General features: G+C 43.5%; 1 protein-coding gene and 1 pseudogene across 1 annotated transcript in view; both read left to right on the top strand.

Moving 5' to 3' along the window:
* MAN2C1 (mannosidase alpha class 2C member 1) overlaps positions 1 to 20625 on the top strand; it is a 48718-nt gene that overhangs the window by 18268 nt on the left and 9825 nt on the right. Inside the window, exons 4-18 of the mRNA XM_075273683.1 lie at positions 7374 to 7444; positions 8017 to 8194; positions 8994 to 9183; positions 9530 to 9636; positions 11944 to 12054; positions 13313 to 13405; positions 13769 to 13885; positions 14553 to 14648; positions 14964 to 15109; positions 15888 to 16011; positions 17059 to 17180; positions 17625 to 17710; positions 18236 to 18397; positions 19289 to 19371; positions 20009 to 20103. Coding sequence (XP_075129784.1) covers positions 7374 to 7444; positions 8017 to 8194; positions 8994 to 9183; positions 9530 to 9636; positions 11944 to 12054; positions 13313 to 13405; positions 13769 to 13885; positions 14553 to 14648; positions 14964 to 15109; positions 15888 to 16011; positions 17059 to 17180; positions 17625 to 17710; positions 18236 to 18397; positions 19289 to 19371; positions 20009 to 20103 — 1781 coding nt within the window. The remainder of the gene's footprint in view (positions 1 to 7373; positions 7445 to 8016; positions 8195 to 8993; positions 9184 to 9529; positions 9637 to 11943; positions 12055 to 13312; positions 13406 to 13768; positions 13886 to 14552; positions 14649 to 14963; positions 15110 to 15887; positions 16012 to 17058; positions 17181 to 17624; positions 17711 to 18235; positions 18398 to 19288; positions 19372 to 20008; positions 20104 to 20625) is intronic.
* LOC142204899 (uncharacterized) lies at positions 10822 to 11725 on the top strand (annotated as a pseudogene).

Genomic DNA, 20625 nt, shown 5'->3' on the forward strand with positions numbered 1-20625 from the left:
CTCTTGTGTGTTCTGAGAGAATCCCTGATTGACATCAGGGATAACTCAGATCACACAGAGGAGTTAGGGATAGCATCCGATCCGTCACAGCTGGAGAGTAGGTCCACACATCTGTCCGCTTCACTGCGTTTAATGGAGGAGGAGGAGGAGGAGGAGGAGGAGGAAGAAGAGTTGTCCGATGATGTGATGGTGATACAGGAGGCTTCCGGGCAACTTCGAATCGTCCCATTGTTGCAGCGCGGATGGGTAGACATGGAGGATGAGGAGGAAATGGAGATTGAACTTTCCGGTGGGGCCAGAGGAGTCATGCCAACTAACACTGTGGCAGACATGGCTGAGTTCATGTTGGGGTGCTTTACAACCGACAAGCGTATTGTCAAAATCATGGAGGACAACCAGTACTGGATCTTTGCTATCCTTGACCCCCGGTATAAAAACAACATCTCGTCTTTTATTCCGGTAGAGGGGAGGGCCAATCGCATCAATGCTTGCCACAGGCAATTGGTGCAGAATATGATGGAGATGTTTCCAGCATGTGACGTTGGCGGCAGGGAGGGCAGTTCCTCCAGTAGGCAACCAAGTTCTCACCGGTCCACACAAACGAGGGGCACACTGTCTAAGGTCTGGGACACCTTGATGGCACCCCCTCGCCAAAGTGCCGCCACGGAGGGTCCTAGTGTCACCAGGCGTGAGAAGTATAGGCGCATGTTGCGGGAATACCTTTCCGACCACAGCCCTGTCCTCTCCGACCCCTCTGCGCCCTACACGTATTGGGTGTCGAAGTTGGACCTGTGGCTTGAACTTGCCCTATATGCCTTGGAGGTGCTGTCCTGTCCTGCCGCCAGCGTCCTATCTGAGAGGGTATTCAGTGCAGCCGGTGGCATCATCACTGACAAGCGCACCCGTCTGTCAGCTGAGAGTGCCGACCGGCTCACTTTGATAAAAATGAACCACCACTGGATAGAGCCTTCATTTTTGTGCCCACCTGTGTAAAGCACCCCAACATGAAACTCCATGTCTGTACTCAACCTCTCCAATTCCTCCGCATCCTCATACTCATCCACCATAAGCGTTGCACAATTCTGCTAATACTAGGCTCCCTCCAACATGATTTCCCCCAACTCTGCTGGTTAGAGGCTCCCTCCACCCTGATTTCCACCAACTCTGCTGGTTAGAGGCTCCCTCCACCCTGCTTTCCCACAACTCTGCTGGTTAGAGGCTCCTTCCACCATGAATTTGCCAAAACTGGGCTGTTTAGAGGCTCCCTCCACCATGAATTGGTCCAAACTGGGCTGGTTAGAGGCTCCCTCCACCATTAATTGGTCCAAACTGGGCTGGTTAGAGGCTCCCTCCACCATGAATTTGCCCAAACTGGGCTGTTTAGAGGCTCCCTCCACCATGAATTTGCCCAAACTGGGCTGTTTAGAGGCTCCCTCCACCATGAATTGGTCCAAACTGGGTTTTTTAGAGGCTCCCTCCACCATGAATTGGTCCAAACTGGGCTGGTTAGAGGCTCCCTCCACCATGAATTGATCCAAACTGGGGTGGTTAGAGGCTCCCTCCACCATTAATTGGTCCAAACTGGGCTGGTTAGAGGCTCCCTCCACCATTAATTGGTCCAAACTGGGCTGGTTAGAGGCTCCCTCCACCATTAATTGGTCCAAACTGGGCTGGTTAGAGGCTCCCTCCACCATGAATTTGCCCAAACTGGGCTGTTTAGAGGCTCCCTCCACCATGAATTTGCCCAAACTGGGCTGGTTAGAGGCTCCCTCCACCATGAATTGGTCCAAACTGGGGTTTTTAGAGGCTCCCTCCACCATGAATTGGTCCAAACTTGGCTGTTTAGAGGCTCCCTCCACCATTAATTGGTCCAAACTGGGCTGGTTAGAGGCTCCCTCCACCATGAATTGGTCCAAACTGGGTTTTTTAGAGGCTCCCTCCACCATGAATTTGCCCAAACTGGGCTGTTTAGAGGCTCCCTCCACCATGAATTTGCCCAAACTGGGCTGGTTAGAGGCTCCCTCCACCATGAATTGGTCCAAACTGGGGGTTTTTAGAGGCTCCCTCCACCATGAATTGGTCCAAACTTGGCTGTTTAGAGGCTCCCTCCACCATGAATTGGTCCAAACTGGGGTGGTTAGAGGCTCCCTCCACCATTAATTGGTCCAAACTGGGCTGGTTAGAGGCTCCCTCCACCATTAATTGGTCCAAACTGGGCTGGTTAGAGGCTCCCTCCACCATGAATTGGTCCAAACTGGGTTTTTTAGAGGCTCCCTCCACCATGAATTTGCCCAAACTGGGCTGTTTAGAGGCTCCCTCCACCATGAATTGGTCCAAACTGGGCTGGTTAGAGGCTCCCTCCACCATGAATTTCCCAAAACTTGGCTGTTTAGAGGCTCCCTCCACCATTAATTGGTCCAAACTGGGCTGGTTAGAGGCTCCCTCCACCATGAATTGGTCCAAACTGGGGTTTTTAGAGGCTCCCTCCACCATGAATTGGTCCAAACTTGGCTGTTTAGAGGCTCCCTCCACCATGAATTGGTCCAAACTGGGGTGGTTAGAGGCTCCCTCCACCATTAATTGGTCCAAACTGGGCTGGTTAGAGGCTCCCTCCACCATGAATTTGCCCAAACTGGGCTGGTTAGAGGCTCCCTCCACCATGAATTGGTCCAAACGGGTTTTTAGAGGCTCCCTTCACCATGAATTGGTCCAAACTTGGCTGTTTAGAGGCTCCCTCCACCATGAATTGGTCCAAACTGGGTTTTTTAGAGGCTCCCTCCACCATGAATTTGCCCAAACTGGGCTGTTTAGAGGCTCCCTCCACCATGAATTTGCCCAAACTGGGCTGGTTAGAGGCTCCCTCCACCATGAATTGGTCCAAACTGGGGTTTTTAGAGGCTCCCTCCACCATGAATTGGTCCAAACTTGGCTGTTTAGAGGCTCCCTCCACCATGAATTGGTCCAAACTGGGGTGGTTAGAGGCTCCCTCCACCATTAATTGGTCCAAACTGGGCTGGTTAGAGGCTCCCTCCACCATTAATTGGTCCAAACTGGGCTGGTTAGAGGCTCCCTCCACCATGAATTGGTCCAAACTGGGTTTTTTAGAGGCTCCCTCCACCATGAATTTGCCCAAACTGGGCTGTTTAGAGGCTCCCTCCACCATGAATTGGTCCAAACTGGGCTGGTTAGAGGCTCCCTCCACCATGAATTTCCCAAAACTTGGCTGTTTAGAGGCTCCCTCCACCATTAATTGGTCCAAACTGGGCTGGTTAGAGGCTCCCTCCACCATGAATTGGTCCAAACTGGGGTTTTTAGAGGCTCCCTCCACCATGAATTGGTCCAAACTTGGCTGTTTAGAGGCTCCCTCCACCATGAATTGGTCCAAACTGGGGTGGTTAGAGGCTCCCTCCACCATTAATTGGTCCAAACTGGGCTGGTTAGAGGCTCCCTCCACCATTAATTGGTCCAAACTGGGCTGGTTAGAGGCTCCCTCCACCATGAATTTGCCCAAACTTGGCTGTTTAGAGGCTCCCTCCACCATGAATTTGCCCAAACTGGGCTGGTTAGAGGCTCCCTCCACCATGAATTGGTCCAAACGGGTTTTTAGAGGCTCCCTTCACCATGAATTGGTCCAAACTTGGCTGTTTAGAGGCTCCCTCCACCATGAATTGGTCCAAACTGGGGTGGTTAGAGGCTCCCTCCACCATTAATTGGTCCAAACTGGGCTGGTTAGAGGCTCCCTCCACCATTAATTGGTCCAAACTGGGCTGGTTAGAGGCTCCCTCCACCATGAATTGGTCCAAACTGGGGTTTTTAGAGGCTCCCTCCACCATGAATTGGTCCAAACTTGGCTGTTTAGAGGCTCCCTCCACCATTAATTGGTCCAAACTGGGCTGGTTAGAGGCTCCCTCCACCATGAATTGGTCCAAACTGGGTTTTTTAGAGGCTCCCTCCACCATGAATTTGCCCAAACTGGGCTGTTTAGAGGCTCCCTCCACCATGAATTGGTCCAAACTGGGTTTTTTAGAGGCTCCCTCCACCATGAATTGGTCCAAACTGGGCTGGTTAGAGGCTCCCTCCACCATGAATTGGTCCAAACTGGGGTGGTTAGAGGCTCCCTCCACCATTAATTGGTCCAAACTGGGCTGGTTAGAGGCTCCCTCCACCATGAATTGGTCCAAACTGGGCTGGTTAGAGGCTCCCTCCACCATTAATTGGTCCAAACTGGGCTGGTTAGAGGCTCCCTCCACCATGAATTTGCCCAAACTGGGCTGTTTAGAGGCTCCCTCCACCATGAATTTGCCCAAACTGGGCTGGTTAGAGGCTCCCTCCACCATGAATTGGTCCAAACTGGGGTTTTTAGAGGCTCCCTCCACCATGAATTGGTCCAAACTTGGCTGTTTAGAGGCTCCCTCCACCATTAATTGGTCCAAACTGGGCTGGTTAGAGGCTCCCTCCACCATGAATTGGTCCAAACTGGGTTTTTTAGAGGCTCCATCCACCATGAATTTGCCCAAACTGGGCTGTTTAGAGGCTCCCTCCACCATGAATTGGTCCAAACTGGGGTGGTTAGAGGCTCCCTCCACCATTAATTGGTCCAAACTGGGCTGGTTAGAGGCTCCCTCCACCATTAATTGGTCCAAACTGGGCTGGTTAGAGGCTCCCTCCACCATGAATTGGTCCAAACTGGGGTTTTTAGAGGCTCCCTCCACCATGAATTGGTCCAAACTTGGCTGTTTAGAGGCTCCCTCCACCATTAATTGGTCCAAACTGGGCTGGTTAGAGGCTCCCTCCACCATGAATTGGTCCAAACTGGGTTTTTTAGAGGCTCCCTCCACCATGAATTTGCCCAAACTGGGCTGTTTAGAGGCTCCCTCCACCATGAATTGGTCCAAACTGGGGTGGTTAGAGGCTCCCTCCACCATTAATTGGTCCAAACTGGGCTGGTTAGAGGCTCCCTCCACCATTAATTGGTCCAAACTGGGCTGGTTAGAGGCTCCCTCCACCATGAATTGGTCCAAACTGGGGTTTTTAGAGGCTCCCTCCACCATGAATTGGTCCAAACTTGGCTGTTTAGAGGCTCCCTCCACCATTAATTGGTCCAAACTGGGCTGGTTAGAGGCTCCCTCCACCATGAATTGGTCCAAACTGGGTTTTTTAGAGGCTCCCTCCACCATGAATTTGCCCAAACTGGGCTGTTTAGAGGCTCCCTCCACCATGAATTGGTCCAAACTGGGTTTTTTAGAGGCTCCCTCCACCATGAATTGGTCCAAACTGGGCTGGTTAGAGGCTCCCTCCACCATGAATTGGTCCAAACTGGGGTGGTTAGAGGCTCCCTCCACCATTAATTGGTCCAAACTGGGCTGGTTAGAGGCTCCCTCCACCATTAATTGGTCCAAACTGGGCTGGTTAGAGGCTCCCTCCACCATTAATTGGTCCAAACTGGGCTGGTTAGAGGCTCCCTCCACCATGAATTTGCCCAAACTGGGCTGTTTAGAGGCTCCCTCCACCATGAATTTGCCCAAACTGGGCTGGTTAGAGGCTCCCTCCACCATGAATTGGTCCAAACTGGGGTTTTTAGAGGCTCCCTCCACCATGAATTTGCCCAAACTGGGCTGTTTAGAGGCTCCCTCCACCATGAATTGGTCCAAACTGGGGTGGTTAGAGGCTCCCTCCACCATTAATTGGTCCAAACTGGGCTGGTTAGAGGCTCCCTCCACCATTAATTGGTCCAAACTGGGCTGGTTAGAGGCTCCCTCCACCATGAATTTGCCCAAACTGGGCTGGTTAGAGGCTCCCTCCACCATGAATTGGTCCAAACTGGGTTTTTTAGAGGCTCCCTCCACCATGAATTTGCCCAAACTGGGCTGGTTAGAGGCTCCCTCCACCATGAATTGGTCCAAACTGGGGTTTTTAGAGGCTCCCTCCACCATGAATTTGCCCAAACTGGGCTGTTTAGAGGCTCCCTCCACCATGAATTGGTCCAAACTGGGTTTTTTAGAGGCTCCCTCCACCATGAATTGGTCCAAACTGGGCTGGTTAGAGGCTCCCTCCACCATGAATTGGTCCAAACTGGGGTGGTTAGAGGCTCCCTCCACCATTAATTGGTCCAAACTGGGCTGGTTAGAGGCTCCCTCCACCATTAATTGGTCCAAACTGGGCTGGTTAGAGGCTCCCTCCACCATGAATTTGCCCAAACTGGGCTGGTTAGAGGCTCCCTCCACCATGAATTGGTCCAAACTGGGGTTTTTAGAGGCTCCCTCCACCATGAATTGGTCCAAACTTGGCTGTTTAGAGGCTCCCTCCACCATTAATTGGTCCAAACTGGGCTGGTTAGAGGCTCCCTCCACCATGAATTGGTCCAAACTGGGTTTTTTAGAGGCTCCCTCCACCATGAATTTGCCCAAACTGGGCTGTTTAGAGGCTCCCTCCACCATGAATTGGTCCAAACTGGGGTGGTTAGAGGCTCCCTCCACCATTAATTGGTCCAAACTGGGCTGGTTAGAGGCTCCCTCCACCATTAATTGGTCCAAACTGGGCTGGTTAGAGGCTCCCTCCACCATGAATTTGCCCAAACTGGGCTGGTTAGAGGCTCCCTCCACCATGAATTGGTCCAAACTGGGTTTTTTAGAGGCTCCCTCCACCATGAATTTGCCCAAACTGGGCTGGTTAGAGGCTCCCTCCACCATGAATTGGTCCAAACTGGGGTTTTTAGAGGCTCCCTCCACCATGAATTTGCCCAAACTCTGCTGGTTAGAGGCTCAATCCACCCTGATTTTCAAAACAAATGTTGGTGCCAACCTCAACTTACTACAAGGGCCAAATTCACTGCTGGTGACAAGCTCTCCTCACTGCAAGTGCCAAATACACATGTTTCAAGGTGTTTTCCTACTGTCAGAGAGGTGGTATTGAGTGTGTAAAGTGTGTAGTTGTTAGGCTGTGATGTTGGGGTAATAGAGGGTCTTTGGTGTGTTAGATGCCCCCAGACATGCTTCCCCTGCTGTCCCAGTGTCATTCCAGAGGTGTTGGCATCATTTCCTGGGGTGTCATAGTGGACTTGGTGACCCTCCAGACACGGATTTGGGTTTCCCCCTTAACGAGTATCTGTTCCCCATAGACTATAATGGGGTTCGAAACCCGTTCGAACACACGAACATTGAGCGGCTGTTCGAATCGAATTTCGAACCTCGAACATTTTAGTGTTCGCTCATCTCTAATAGCTAGCAAAATTACAACACTTCCGGTCATTAATTCAACTTCATTTCACCTAGGTTGATTAAAGGGATCATATACACCTGGATAGTCACAAGCAGGAAAGAGACATGTCATTAATGTCATTATACATTAATTATGTATAATTGCTCTCTATTCAGGGTTTGACAAAGGAGGGTGAGAAGACCAGCTTTATTTTATCTCATCATCTGAAAGCAGAGGATCCACGAAGGTAAGGAACATATAAAGAATGTGACCACAAGTGATATGACATTGCATCTCTAGGCTGTAACACTGGACACGTACAGCACTAGTGCGCTCAGCAGTCACATTGTATGTCATATAGTATTGGTAAATCCCCTTCACTTAAAGAAAGATAAGTATTAATTTATTTAACAGATTATTTGTAAATTCATTGCAAGTTGAATGTTTGATAAAATATACTGCTTCATTTCAAGTGTTAAAGGGGTTTTCCAGCCTCCATGAGTTTTCTATACTGGTGACCTGTCTGTAGGAAGCTATAGAGATAAATACGGGAAGCAGCTGTGATTCTGTTCATATAGTCACAAAGCTGTAGCCCCATCCACTGTATAGCAATGGTCCCAGGGTGTTGTAGCTCTATGCCAATTGAATAGGAACATAGCTGCTTCTGGCTCCATCTGTCTCTATATACGTTTTGTCACCCTAAGGCAGCTAGCCAATCGATGCATGATATATCACCTGTTTAAATAACCGCCTTGGGGGGAGTGGAGAAAACCTTACTACATGAACTAAGTTTGTATGACGTGTACCTTTCTATTTCAGCATGACTCTGTACATTGAGATGGCTTGTAATGGTCTTTTTGGTGCTGGCCAAGGAGGTATGATTGCTCCCGTTGATCCGAAAAAAACATTTACTCTACAAAGAACCGAGCTTGCTGTTTTCAACCGTGACGTCCAAGAACTCCTTCTGGACTTTGAAATTTTGTATGATATGGCCAGGGTAAGAGGCTATCACAAATCAACTCTATGATACATGTGTTGTTGCTATTGGGGGTATGTGTGTGAAACAACATCTCATGCATTAAAAATGTGTTATGTGGTGCATTAGGGCTAGTTCACACGGGAACATGGAGGAGGATTTTGACAGCGGAATCCATGTCATAATCCTCCTCCATACAATGTTAGTCTATGTAGACTGCTAGCTTTTTTTTTTCTGCTAACAGAGAAAAAGAAGCGACATGACCTTTCTTCAGGCGTTTTCCGCCTGAAGAAAGCAATAGAAGTGAATGGGAAGCGTTTTTTACCGCACTTTTTTTGCAAAAAAAACATGTTGCAGTTTTTTACAAAAAAATGTGCAGTAAAAAATGTGATGCACTTTTTGCGGCCCGTTCTCTTAAAGGATGGGAAAACCGCCTGGAAGCAGTTTTTACAACAAAAAAAAAACGCTGCACAAAAAGCGTGCCAAGGTAAAAAAAAAAAACGCTTCCTAATTGGGAAGCGTTTTTTTCCGGTGCCAAAATAAGCCACACGTTATTTACGTGTGAACTAAGCCTTATTCTCAGCCATTGTTCTATTATGGCAGACCAGACTATCCTAGTCCGATGTATTTTTCTTTCCTATGAGGAAAACCAACCAAAAGATGTCTAACAGACCAGTTCCTGCACCTAGCTCTTTGCATCACAAGTAGTTTATTATTAAAAATGATTATAGTTGTCTGACAAAGGATGTTTTATCCCTATTATGATTATTGCATCACATTTTGAAACCTGTAATACTTTTTTATTATGATCCTTTTCCAGTTGCTTGGTGAAGATAACCAAAGAAGCTTCCAGGCTCTGTATGTGGCTAATCAAATGGTTAATTTGTGCGACGTCACTGACCCTGGCACCTTTCCTACTGTCCACAAGTTGGCTTCTGCATTCCTTAACCAGAAAAATGGTGACAGCCAGCACACTATACATGCAATGGGACACTGTCACATTGATTCTGGTAAATCCTGCATTCATGTATTCCAGTTGAAATATTAATCTGGGGAAGTATTTATTACGTAGTTCCATTTCTCAAAATTCATGATTAGTTTACATCCATTGCGTTCATTTTTAGATATGTTTGGTTAAAAGTCCTTTACACTGTTGAGGACAATTTACTAAGTGGAACCTGGAACCACTGTTCCTAGTACTTGAGTAGGAGCAGCCTGTGCGTGTTCCTGATCTGCACCAGCTTCTGGTGCCATTACTGTATACACCAGTAGGGAGTTGTATGTTACATGGTTAACTTTGGATAACTAATTAATTTCCATGGCTTGTAAAACATGGATTTTTACATCTTATTCCAGCTTGGTTGTGGCCATATGAAGAAACCATTCGAAAATGTGGCCGCAGCTGGGTTACTGCTGTACAGCTGATGACAGAAAATCCTGATTTCACCTTTACATGCTCTCAGGTACATCTAATGTCATCATTTTGGTTGTTCAAAATGCAGAATTCATCTAAAAGTTACTATGACTTCCATGTCACTAGGTTATACCATAACATTAGAATAGGGGATTCCGAGAGATCACAGAAATGAAGGGATTAAGGCCTCCAGGTTGACTATTAGCAAGTGTAGCACCGCTTTTACTCAAGTACTAGAAGCGGCACTACACTTTCCCGAAACCACCACTATGCAGTAGAAGGGGCTGTTGGCACATACTGATCTGAGGAGACCATAGAGTATAAGTGTTCCATGGTTGACGAACCCCAAAAGTTTCAGGCTCAGAACGAACTTTTGGAAAATCCTCTCCATTATAAGTTAACAATGAAAAGGAATTTGAATACTCCTTTTAGCTTCAAAATCATTGAAATGTCACAACAATCAAAGACAGTCCAAACAAAAAGACAGTTGTAATACAAGTGTACAAATGCGAAATAACAGAAATGTAAAGAGCCTGAATATGTAATAATGTAAGTCCTTAAAAACATAACACAGGCAAAGGGGTACAAAATAACTAATACCTAAAATCAACTATAGAGGAATATGGGAGGAGGGGTGGTGGAGCGCTGTTACGCAAATAGATAAGAGGTTGGTGGGAAAGAGATTGTACCTTAAATAAGGGCGGTGGGGGGTGAATAATTCTGGGAATCTTATTCAGCAACCAAAGCTGTAGACAGTATGGCAGACCTGTTAATCCAGAGTGTCCAGATCTTATTGAAAAGTGGACGGACATGAGAGATGGAGGTAGTAATTTTTTCGTAGCGTATGACAGTATCAAGTCTCTGAATAACGTCAGTCAATGAGAGAAAAGGTTTCTTCTAATTGAAAGTGATATGGATTTTTGCGGCCATTAGAATATGCTGAAATCGTTACAATTGAGAAAATTTGAGGCTAAGAAGGAAAATGTGGGCTAACATCGAAAAGGACGGTTGAAAAAGACAGTGGGATACCACTGCAGTAGCCACAGCACATACACTAGGGATAGTGAATGGGGCCTCGGTGCAAACTTAAGTTACGTTACTGGTTTTCACGCTTTTGTAGTATAGGCAAAGCTACATACCGAGCCATACATTAAGTTTACTAATATAAATTTGTGTGGTTAATAATTGACACTATTCATAATTATTTTTATAAGTATTCTAAGAAGTAAGGAACATGGAAAGCTCTTCTGTGCCTCACTACCAGGACAACATGCACCAGGCCATTGCCACTTCATATCAGCACAATTATCCCAGCTCTGAGGGATACAGCAGCCTTTCTCCTGTATCTTCCATAGACTCTAATGTCCTATCTCCTCTATGTGTTGGTTATGAAACACCACAAGAAGCATGTGATAACATTTCCACACCCTGCTCTCAACCTATGGACTTGCAGCCTAAAATTCCCTCAGAAAATAAAACAAAGAGGATGAAAGGAAAACTACCTTACACTCAATGACAAAGTGCAAGTGATTGAGAGAAGATGAGGATGAGGGACCTCTCCAAAGCTCTACAGAACCTGAGAGGATGTCTAGCTCCAATTAACAAGACCCTAACAAAAATAGAAACATTACAGCTGACCATACGCTATATCTCTCTCCTATCAGAACAGCTGGGTCTCAGTGAATAAGTGCTTGAGCAGAGAAGACAAGCTTCTGTGCAAAGGACAAGATGTGACCAAAGCAGTAGTTGCTACATGGATCTGAGCCAATCACTTTGCTCAAATCCTGTGATAGAAAATATGGCAAGCACAACATCTAAAGAGGGTCTACCTTCACAAGGAACCCCATATATTGACCCAAGGTGGCAGAATATGCAAACAAGTTCTCCGACACCATATGAATTGCCTCACTACTCTGATTACCAGTCAGAGCAATACAGAACCATTATCCAACAACCAGTGCTGCATTGCCTCAATACTCTGCATTACCAGGCAGAACAATACAGAACCATTTTCCAACAACCAGTGCTACATTGCCTCAGTACTCTGCGTTACCAGTCAGACCAATACAGAACCATTATCCAACAACCAGTGCTGCATTATCTCAGTCAATGAGCTACTGTGGTACAAGTCACCAACAAATGGCCCCGTGTGAAGAATATTCTCACCTGGTGGAGATCTGAAAGACAGAACCATCTCATGTCTATATGTGAAGACGAGAAAGACTACTCTCCAACATGATTGAGATATATATATATATATATATATATATATATATATATATATATATATATATATATATATATATATGTGTAATGTTGGCACTATATAAATAAAATGTATTATTTATTATTATAGGCTCAGCAAATGGACTGGGTGAAAACATGGTATCCTGGATTATATTCAAAGATTAAAGAATTTGTCACACTTGGCCAATTCATACCTGTTGGTGGAACATGGGTAGAAATGGTAGGTTCATCCATTATTCTTAAAGGACCTCTGCAGTAGGCTAATATATTTTATTTATGTTGCTTATACAATGTCTGTAGTGAGTAGTGCTTTTTAGAAATTATCATCATTTATCAGTTCATGTCCAAATATATTTTCTATTTCAAACACAACTAGGGCAAACGTTTTAAGAAAGTATCTTAAGGCTAAAGCCCCATGATGCGGAAATGCAGCTTTTTTTTGTTGTTGCAGATTTTGCTGCAGTTTTCTGAGCCACAGCCAGGAGTGGATTGAGCAAAAGGTAGAACTATAAGAACTTCCTATATAGTTCCCATTCCTTCTGTAGCCATTCTTGGCTTTGGCTCAAAAAATCACAACAAAATCTGCAACAAAAAAAGCTGCATTTGCACATCATGGAGCCTTAGCCTAAAGGGGTTTTCCGGCCCCTAATTGAATTTTCATACTGGTTACCTATCCACAGGTTAAGTTATCAGTATGGGGTCCAACTCTCTTAACCTGCACAAATGAGCTATTCCAGGCAGCGCCGCACCTCCCACGAGGTGACCTGAAGCGACCGCTTCAGGCGGCGCTATGCCAGGGCCCCGGGGAGGGCGGCATTTTTGCTTACCTAAGCCAGTCCAGGACAAGCTGTCCTGGACTGGCTTAGCGTCACCGAGCGGTGGATTGGGGAGGCCGCTGGAGCACGCTCAGGCAGAGAGCAGGTCCTCTCCGTGCCTGCTCTCTGCCTGCTAGCGCTGCTCGGCCACGCCCCCTTCACCCCGCCCCATCCGCTCTGCCCCCTCCTCCCGAGTGGAAGTGGTTTACTCCACTCACCCCATTCAAAACACAAACAGAACTGTTGACTGACAGCTATCTTATAGATTGTAAGCCCTGGCAGGCAGGGCCCTCTATCCCACTGTGCCAGTCCGTCATTGTTAGTATTATATCTACCATTTTGTGTATTGTATGTAAACCCCCAAATGTAAAGCACCATGGAATTAATGGTGCTATATAAAGAAACAATAATAATAATAATGGTGTACAGGGTCTGCGATTTGGTCATTCTGGAAGAATCTTTCCTAGAATAGGTTCATAGTTTGTTTGGGGAGCACTTTCAACATACACACTGGGAAAATCTGTGTTTCTTGTATCCATATGCTGTAATAGGCCCGGTGTATGCCAAAAGATTGTCCTTTTTCTCCTTTGACTGTATCTGTAGAAACAATAAGTACTGCACATAGTCCCTTGGATTGAATTTTATATGTTTTTATTCTTTAAGGATGGAAACCTCCCCAGCGGCGAGGCTATGGTGCGCCAGTTCCTGCATGGTCAGCACTTCTTCCAAGAAGAATTTGGTAACACATGTTCTGAAGTAAGTAGTTAAGCAAAACGTCTTTGTATTAAATGAGTTTTCTAACAAAAGATGTATTCATAAATGTCTACCTCTGGGACCTGCACCTATCTCTAAAGTAAGACCCCAGCATCCCTGCCTGGATACCTACCTAACCATAAACTTACTTTGCAGTTTGTCAGCTATGGTCAGGTAGAGTGTGACTCTGAGCTATAATGTTTTAACTCTCTCGAAAGTGAGTGGGAGATATTCCATAAATGTATTTTGTGGGGAAAACACATTTGAATGAATGTCTTATATTTTCATGAAAATGTCATAATGTTTCCTTTTTTTCCTTTTGCTTGTCTAATATAATAATGCTGCATATTCTCATCTTCTTCCTAGTTCTGGCTACCAGACACCTTTGGATACTCTGCTCAGCTGCCACAGCTGATGAATGGTTGTGGCATCCATCGCTTCCTCACTCAGAAATTAAGCTGGAGCCTGGTTAATGCTTTTCCTGTGAGTCAAATGTGTCAATAACTGAACATAAATTGAGCAGATAACTTTCGCCATTAGTGTGATGGTATATTATATGAAGGAAATGCTATATCTATATATTAAAAAAACATTAGTGTTAATCTCAAAATAACTAAAACCGTTCATCAACAAGGATTACCAACGTGATTTTGTTCACATTGGTTATTTCGGTTCACTTGTTAGAATATTTGCAAGGCTCTACCTGTAGTTTATTTCAGACCGAACACCTCGGAGTTGTAATGGTGTGATTCCTCGCTGTCGGAAAATAAAAACAGATTAGAAAAATAAAAACAGTTTAGAAAAATGTTATATGTTTCAGTGATCTTTCAATTCCCAGACCCCGCACAGATCTGATTTTCATAAATAATGTATTGATGATGCATTCAGGCTGGATCCACACTTGCAGAATCAGTTTAAAGCCGGCAGAAACTCGGTGGACCCCATTATAGTGCAACCACTTCTTAAGTGGACGGGGTCTCCGTCTTTCGGGTCCCCATGCAAATCTTCATCTCTGGTAGTTGTGTATCTTTACAGCGTGACAGCATAGCTATGATGAATAATTGTAGCATTGCATTTAGGATATTATTTGTTTTCTGTTTCTTGATAGTTTTGCATCCGTAAGTTTATTTTCATTATTATTTTTATGCAGCATCATACCTTTCACTGGGTAGGCATTGATGGCTCGAAGGTACTTGCTCATTTTCCTCCAGGAGACTCTTATGGAATGAAGGGTACAGTGGAAGAGGTGAGAGAATACATCACTATCAGTTTTGTATGCAGTTTTCATACATTTTTTTTAAGTCTGTATGTCATTAACATGGGCTAAATGAGTTTGGCAATCAGAAGTTAGAATTTAGTCGGCCCAATAATCTTCAGAACAAAGTTTGAGGGTCAGGTTACTGATTTCTATGAATTCTGGGTCGCCCTTCTGCTGCTTGACAAATTTTCTTGATGTATTTTTATAGATGTAGTGGTAGTGGTGCAGTGCAATAGTGCACTGTTGGTGCATAGTGCACTGTTGGTTCGATAACTTGTGTTCATTTACTGTGTAAAAATTCAGATGCTTAAAACCGTGAGGAACAACAGAGACAAGGGTCGTGTCAACTGTGGTATTGTTCTCTATGGGTATGGCGATGGTGGTGGAGGTCCGACTGAAAAAATGGTAGGAAGACTTAGACGGATGAAAGATACAGACGGCTTGCCTAGGTCAGTTCTTGCCAATACATTTTCTGTGACAGACTGTACCTTTGCTTTTTAGCTACTGAATTCTTCATAATGATTAAAACAGATAAATAACATATTTGTACCGTTGATTTTGTTTTTATGCCTTTTTTTTTACCGTGAGGCTGTCACAGTGTTGTTGAGCCCTTCCATGTGTCCTGTCAGACAGAAGTACAAAATCGACAATGACCAAAAACTGAAAATGACAAGGTTTATAATGTACATCTGAATCAAACACTCCATAAAATGACACCATAATATAGGAGTTGCTTGTTTTGGGGTATACTCAGGAGCCTCTTTATTATACTGACGGCAGAGCTGCTGCTGCAAAGACTGTTTCTCTGGTGAACCCACCTCCATGTTTTACACAGACATACCCACTGATTTTAATGAACTTCATGTAGGACTTCAATTGGCTGCGGAGAAAGGAGGATATATTGACCCATTCCTTAGATGATAATAAATAACAGGTGACTTATAGGGTGTCCCAGCTTTAGGACCCCTAACAATCATCTTATTGTTAATAAACTTGTAGTATTGACAGGTATGAAATAGGAAATACCATAATCAAGAAGTTTTAACCTAATTGATAATTCTGAAAAATTATTGGTTGGTTTACATTTGCTTCTGCCTTTTATCCTACTAAAGTGTGTCATATAATACAACTGGTTAATAATCTGGTCATTCCCATCTACACCAAATGTGTTAGGATAAACTTGTGTTATTTATTCTTGCCTATTTATTTTTGGTCTTCCCACAACAGAGTTCAGATGTCTACTCCTGATCGGTTCTTTTCTGCTTTGGAAGCAGACACTTCTCAGCTCTGCTCCTGGGTTGGAGAACTCTTTCTGGAGCTACACAATGGAACTTACACAACACAAGCTCAGGTAACAATTCATGGGAATTTTATTGGTGCATTAACTATTCAGTGTGATTGATCCGTTTCACAACCCTAATACCGTTGGCTGGAAATAAAAACATCTGTGCTATTGTTCATACAGGCAAGTCCAGGTCAGTTGTAATAATAGATTTTAATCTGCTGTGCAGGTAGGATGTAGTGGATTGGCCTAGCTTGATGTGTTGTATATAGCCTGTATAGATCCTAAGTAGCAAAGGAAAATTGTACTCTTTTTAAAAAGCTTTTTCTGTCAATAAAAACTTTCCTATGCATCTCAGGCTCTTCTCTGTCCAAAAGTTCTGGCTTTAGTATGACATACTGTCCTTGTGACATTTAGTTCTTTGCAGAATCATGGACAAGGATATAGTATGTTCATGTCACATTAATGGCCCTCCACTTGACATATATGCTGGATAAAGTTCAGGTCTGTGGTTGCTAGGTGGGGTGGCATAGACACACAAGTCCAGTTTCTTCAGTCCAAAACAAAAGTAGAGTTTATTTTCACTCAAAAAGGGAGTGCAGCAACAAAAGGAAACAATACAGAAATAAATACCTGCCTGGCTAGGCTCTAACTAAACATAGAATAGGTTACCACACCTAGAATAACAGGAATCCAAAAGCCAGTAGAATCATTCAGGACACATCTCCAAAAATATGACCTCTCTGTTTGCTCTCCAGCCAAGCTCTGCCAAAGTGTTGCTGCTGGAGCTTACTTCTTAAGCCTCTTTGACGAGGAGACTCTCTGCAGCTGAGTCGCTGTCGGAACATCCCCAAAGTATGTACTGGAGGGGGGTGGTATGACAGGTCCCACTACCAATCCTACCTGTCATTCCTACAAATCCAGCCCAGTACTGAGCATTTACAAAAATGCTCAGCAGACGAAAGTTGTCTGCTGAGAACAAACATTTCTGGAGTTTTCTCATCTCACCCACCTGAGTAGTCTGGGTGAGATGTACACCCCCTCCATTACCTGACCAGCCATCGGCTTACAATATATGTATATATATTTATTTTTTTCATTTATATTCCCACTTAGATCAAGAAGGGAAACAGACATTGTGAGCAGTTACTGCATGACGTGGAGTTCCTCAGCTCTGTTGCCCTGGCCCAGGATAAGAGTTTCATTTACCCAGGTGATAGGCTTCAGCATCTTTGGAGGTACAGTGAAATGTCTTCTTCGGTCATAAACTGGCGTTAAAGGATTCCCCATCAAAGCATGTTATCCCCTACCCATGGGATAGGAAAAAACTTGCAAACAATGGGGGTCCACCCGCTCAGACCTTCACTGATCAAGAGACGAGTGGATTTATGTCTGCTGTTTTGAATGAAGTGGTGGTTCAGCAGTACATATACTTTTTCATCCATTTCAATGGGCGTACCAAAGATAGCCGAAATACAGCACACTGCTTGACCACTGCTCAATTCAGACAAAATGCACCTTTACTATGTCTGAACAAAATCATTAGTCCTTGTTTTATATTTTAGTCCAGAGCAATCTGGATCTTATTTCTTTATTAACTGTATGCCATGTACTGATAACATACTGTATTATCATCTGACTGCAGTAGGATAACTCTATACTTTTCTCTCCTCGTGGTCAAGGCTTTTGCTTCTGAATCAGTTTCATGATGTGCTACCTGGTAGCTGTATTCAGCTGGTGGTTGAAGATGCTTTGAGATACTATGAAGGTAACATCATTTATTTCATCCTATACTCCTTTTATGTTTGTGTTAGATTATCATTTTTGTTCCATTATATGAGGTTTACAGACCCTAAACCAAGACCATGCTACAAACGCTGGCTGTATGTAACAGGTATGGGACTGGATGTGGTTGTCATACTTAAAAGGGTATTTTAAGTATTTATAGCTTATCCACAGGACATGGTATAAATGTCTAATAGATGTGGGTCAAACTACAGTGACCCGAATCCTGTCTGTTGACCCCCTTCTTGGAGATGTGACCTCACTGAAGGTGGACTGACATGACATGTGAAGTTGTTTCCATTCACTTATTTTGAAGTTCCAAAAAAAAATCTGAGCAGGGTTGTTTTCAGAACTACATACATTAGAAATGAATGAAAAGTCTGCAAAGATGGGAATACCCCTTTAAGAGATTAGTAAAATATATATAATATCTATAGTGGAGTAATACATCTCTAATCTCTATAGATAAAATATATTTTTAAATTGATTATTTGTTTTCATGTGACAGAAATCAGAACAGAAGGAGCCAAACTTCTCAGAGAAGCAATGCAGTCACTACTAAAAACGCCATTGCAGCCTGCGACCAGTCAATCATTCTCCGTAATAAACACTTTGCCTTGGGAGCGCACAGAGGTTGTTTCCATACCAGGATCAGGAGAGCAGCGTTTAGGTACATTTCTTACATTTAATACTGTTCCTGTACATGCCATATCCAGGGAAAGGCTGATTTTTAAATTGTATGTGGCAGTTTTTGATATGCAACCCAAATAAACACTGACATTTTCAGGTTCTGTGCACATTGTATTTGAGCTCTATAGTTGATGTATATGCCAGAAAAATCTTCTGGCATACATCATATGTATCCAAAGAACTCCATCTACCCTACTGAAACCCAAGGTATCTATTTGGCTGATGTAAGGCTGGCTTAATTTGTATACCTTTTTCAACTTTATAGGCAAGCACAGCAGAATGTGCTGTCCTGTACAGAATATGCTTTCCTACACAATGGGCCACCACATGATATACAGGTTTTTTTCTTTATATTTGGATGAAATAGTCTTCAGGTATTACTGTATGCCTCTACAGTAGCATACATATATATATATATATATATATGTTGGTAAATCTTCCTTATGTTTACTTGCAATAGTTTATATGTGCCTATAATAATCTATAATGGCTAATTTAATCTGTAAATGTTCTTTGGTACATTCTTCTAGTGATGAATAATTATCATAACTAGAGATGAGCGAACACTGTTCGAAACAGACGTTTCGAATAGCACGTTCCCATAGAAATGAATGGACGTAGCCGGCACGCGGGGGTTTAAGTGGCCAGCCGCCGGCAAAGTCGGCGTGCCTACCGCTTCCATTCATTTCTAAGGGAGCGTGCTATTCGAAACAGCTGTTTCGAATAGTGTTTGCTCATCTCTAATAATAACCAGTTAAACTATCACTATGTATCAGGGTCCTAAAAGACTTCCCATTATATCCACTAACCTCCAGTAGTAACTATGTTATATTTCCTGGGTTATATTGACTTTGCCATCTTATGTTTTTAGGACTTGTAAGTGTGCCCAGTATGGGTTATGCTGTATTACCTAAAGAAGTAAATCCAGTTTCGCCTGTCACGGTTATCATGCGGGTATGTACAGATATAATAGATTAAACCTGTTAAGACTTCAATAAGTGTATGTATGTGTAAATATATATATCTATAGATATGCATGAGTATAAATCTGGTACAGAATAAGGCCATGGCATGCACCTGCAAGATACCGCAATAGTAAATGTTACCATTAAGTGACTTAAATGAAATAATTCCTATCTTCTAAGCTTATACAAGCTCTTTAATTTCATTTATTGCAGTTCAGTGCAGTCCATCTTTTCCTTTTCTGAGAACAAAATATTTACTTACTGGGCTTACTAATATAAGATTTAGGGAACTTTGTGTCATAAAATTACTTGCATAAATGTAGTCCTGCGAGCCTGTAAAAATGGTTATATTTATATATGACTAAATTTTCAGCGGCTTCCATAAGCCATGTTTTTATATATTCTTCATAAAAATATAAAAGTTCTAAAATTGAAGGCCTATCACTAGGTTAGATTAATATTAGATTGGTGGCGGTCCAAACCCCAGATCCACTGTTCGGCTTATTTGGCTTATAGCATGAATGGGAATGAGCTGCAAAACCAAGCACAGCTGCTATATAATGTATGAGAGTACATTGGAGATATCGATGACCAATCCTAAGGCTAAATTATCAGTACCTTTTCAGGGTGATGGCTCTATAACCATGGAGAATGGAATCCTTCAGGCCAACATTGATTTGATGGGGCGTTTGACATCTCTAAAGCTCTTATCATGCAAAAGGTAAAGCAGTTTACACTAAATGCTTGATAATATTTATAAAATCTGAGCATCATGTCAGTGGAAAAAAAATAAGATTTTTTTCACCAACTGCAATTCGGTGCGAGCTCGCTCTGCAACCTAATTTAACAATAATTCACACAAATTAATTTTTCTTTCATTTTCCCCAATACACCAATTATAATTCAGCTAGTATTACCTTATTTAGTCAAAAAACCCATTCAGTCATTCCTTCTGTTTGTTCTTGGGATCTCAGTCTGACCCTCTGACGATTGCATGTTGTTTCTCTGGCGACAGATTGTAAAATCATACTAAATGGACTGTAAGACACATACTCTCTTCAGGACCGAAGACAAACTACTATATAATATTTACTGCAGATGATTACACAGACTCCTGTTACACATTTATACTGAAGAATAGGACAGTTCTGACTTTTTATACTGTATATTTATGGTCTTTTAGCACATAAAGGAAAATATATAGAGAGAAGGATAATAACACTGTATCCAAGCAGGCAGAGAT

Source organism: Leptodactylus fuscus, chromosome 5 (assembly GCF_031893055.1).
Source record: "Leptodactylus fuscus isolate aLepFus1 chromosome 5, aLepFus1.hap2, whole genome shotgun sequence".
NCBI classification, from domain to species: Eukaryota; Metazoa; Chordata; class Amphibia; order Anura; family Leptodactylidae; genus Leptodactylus; species Leptodactylus fuscus.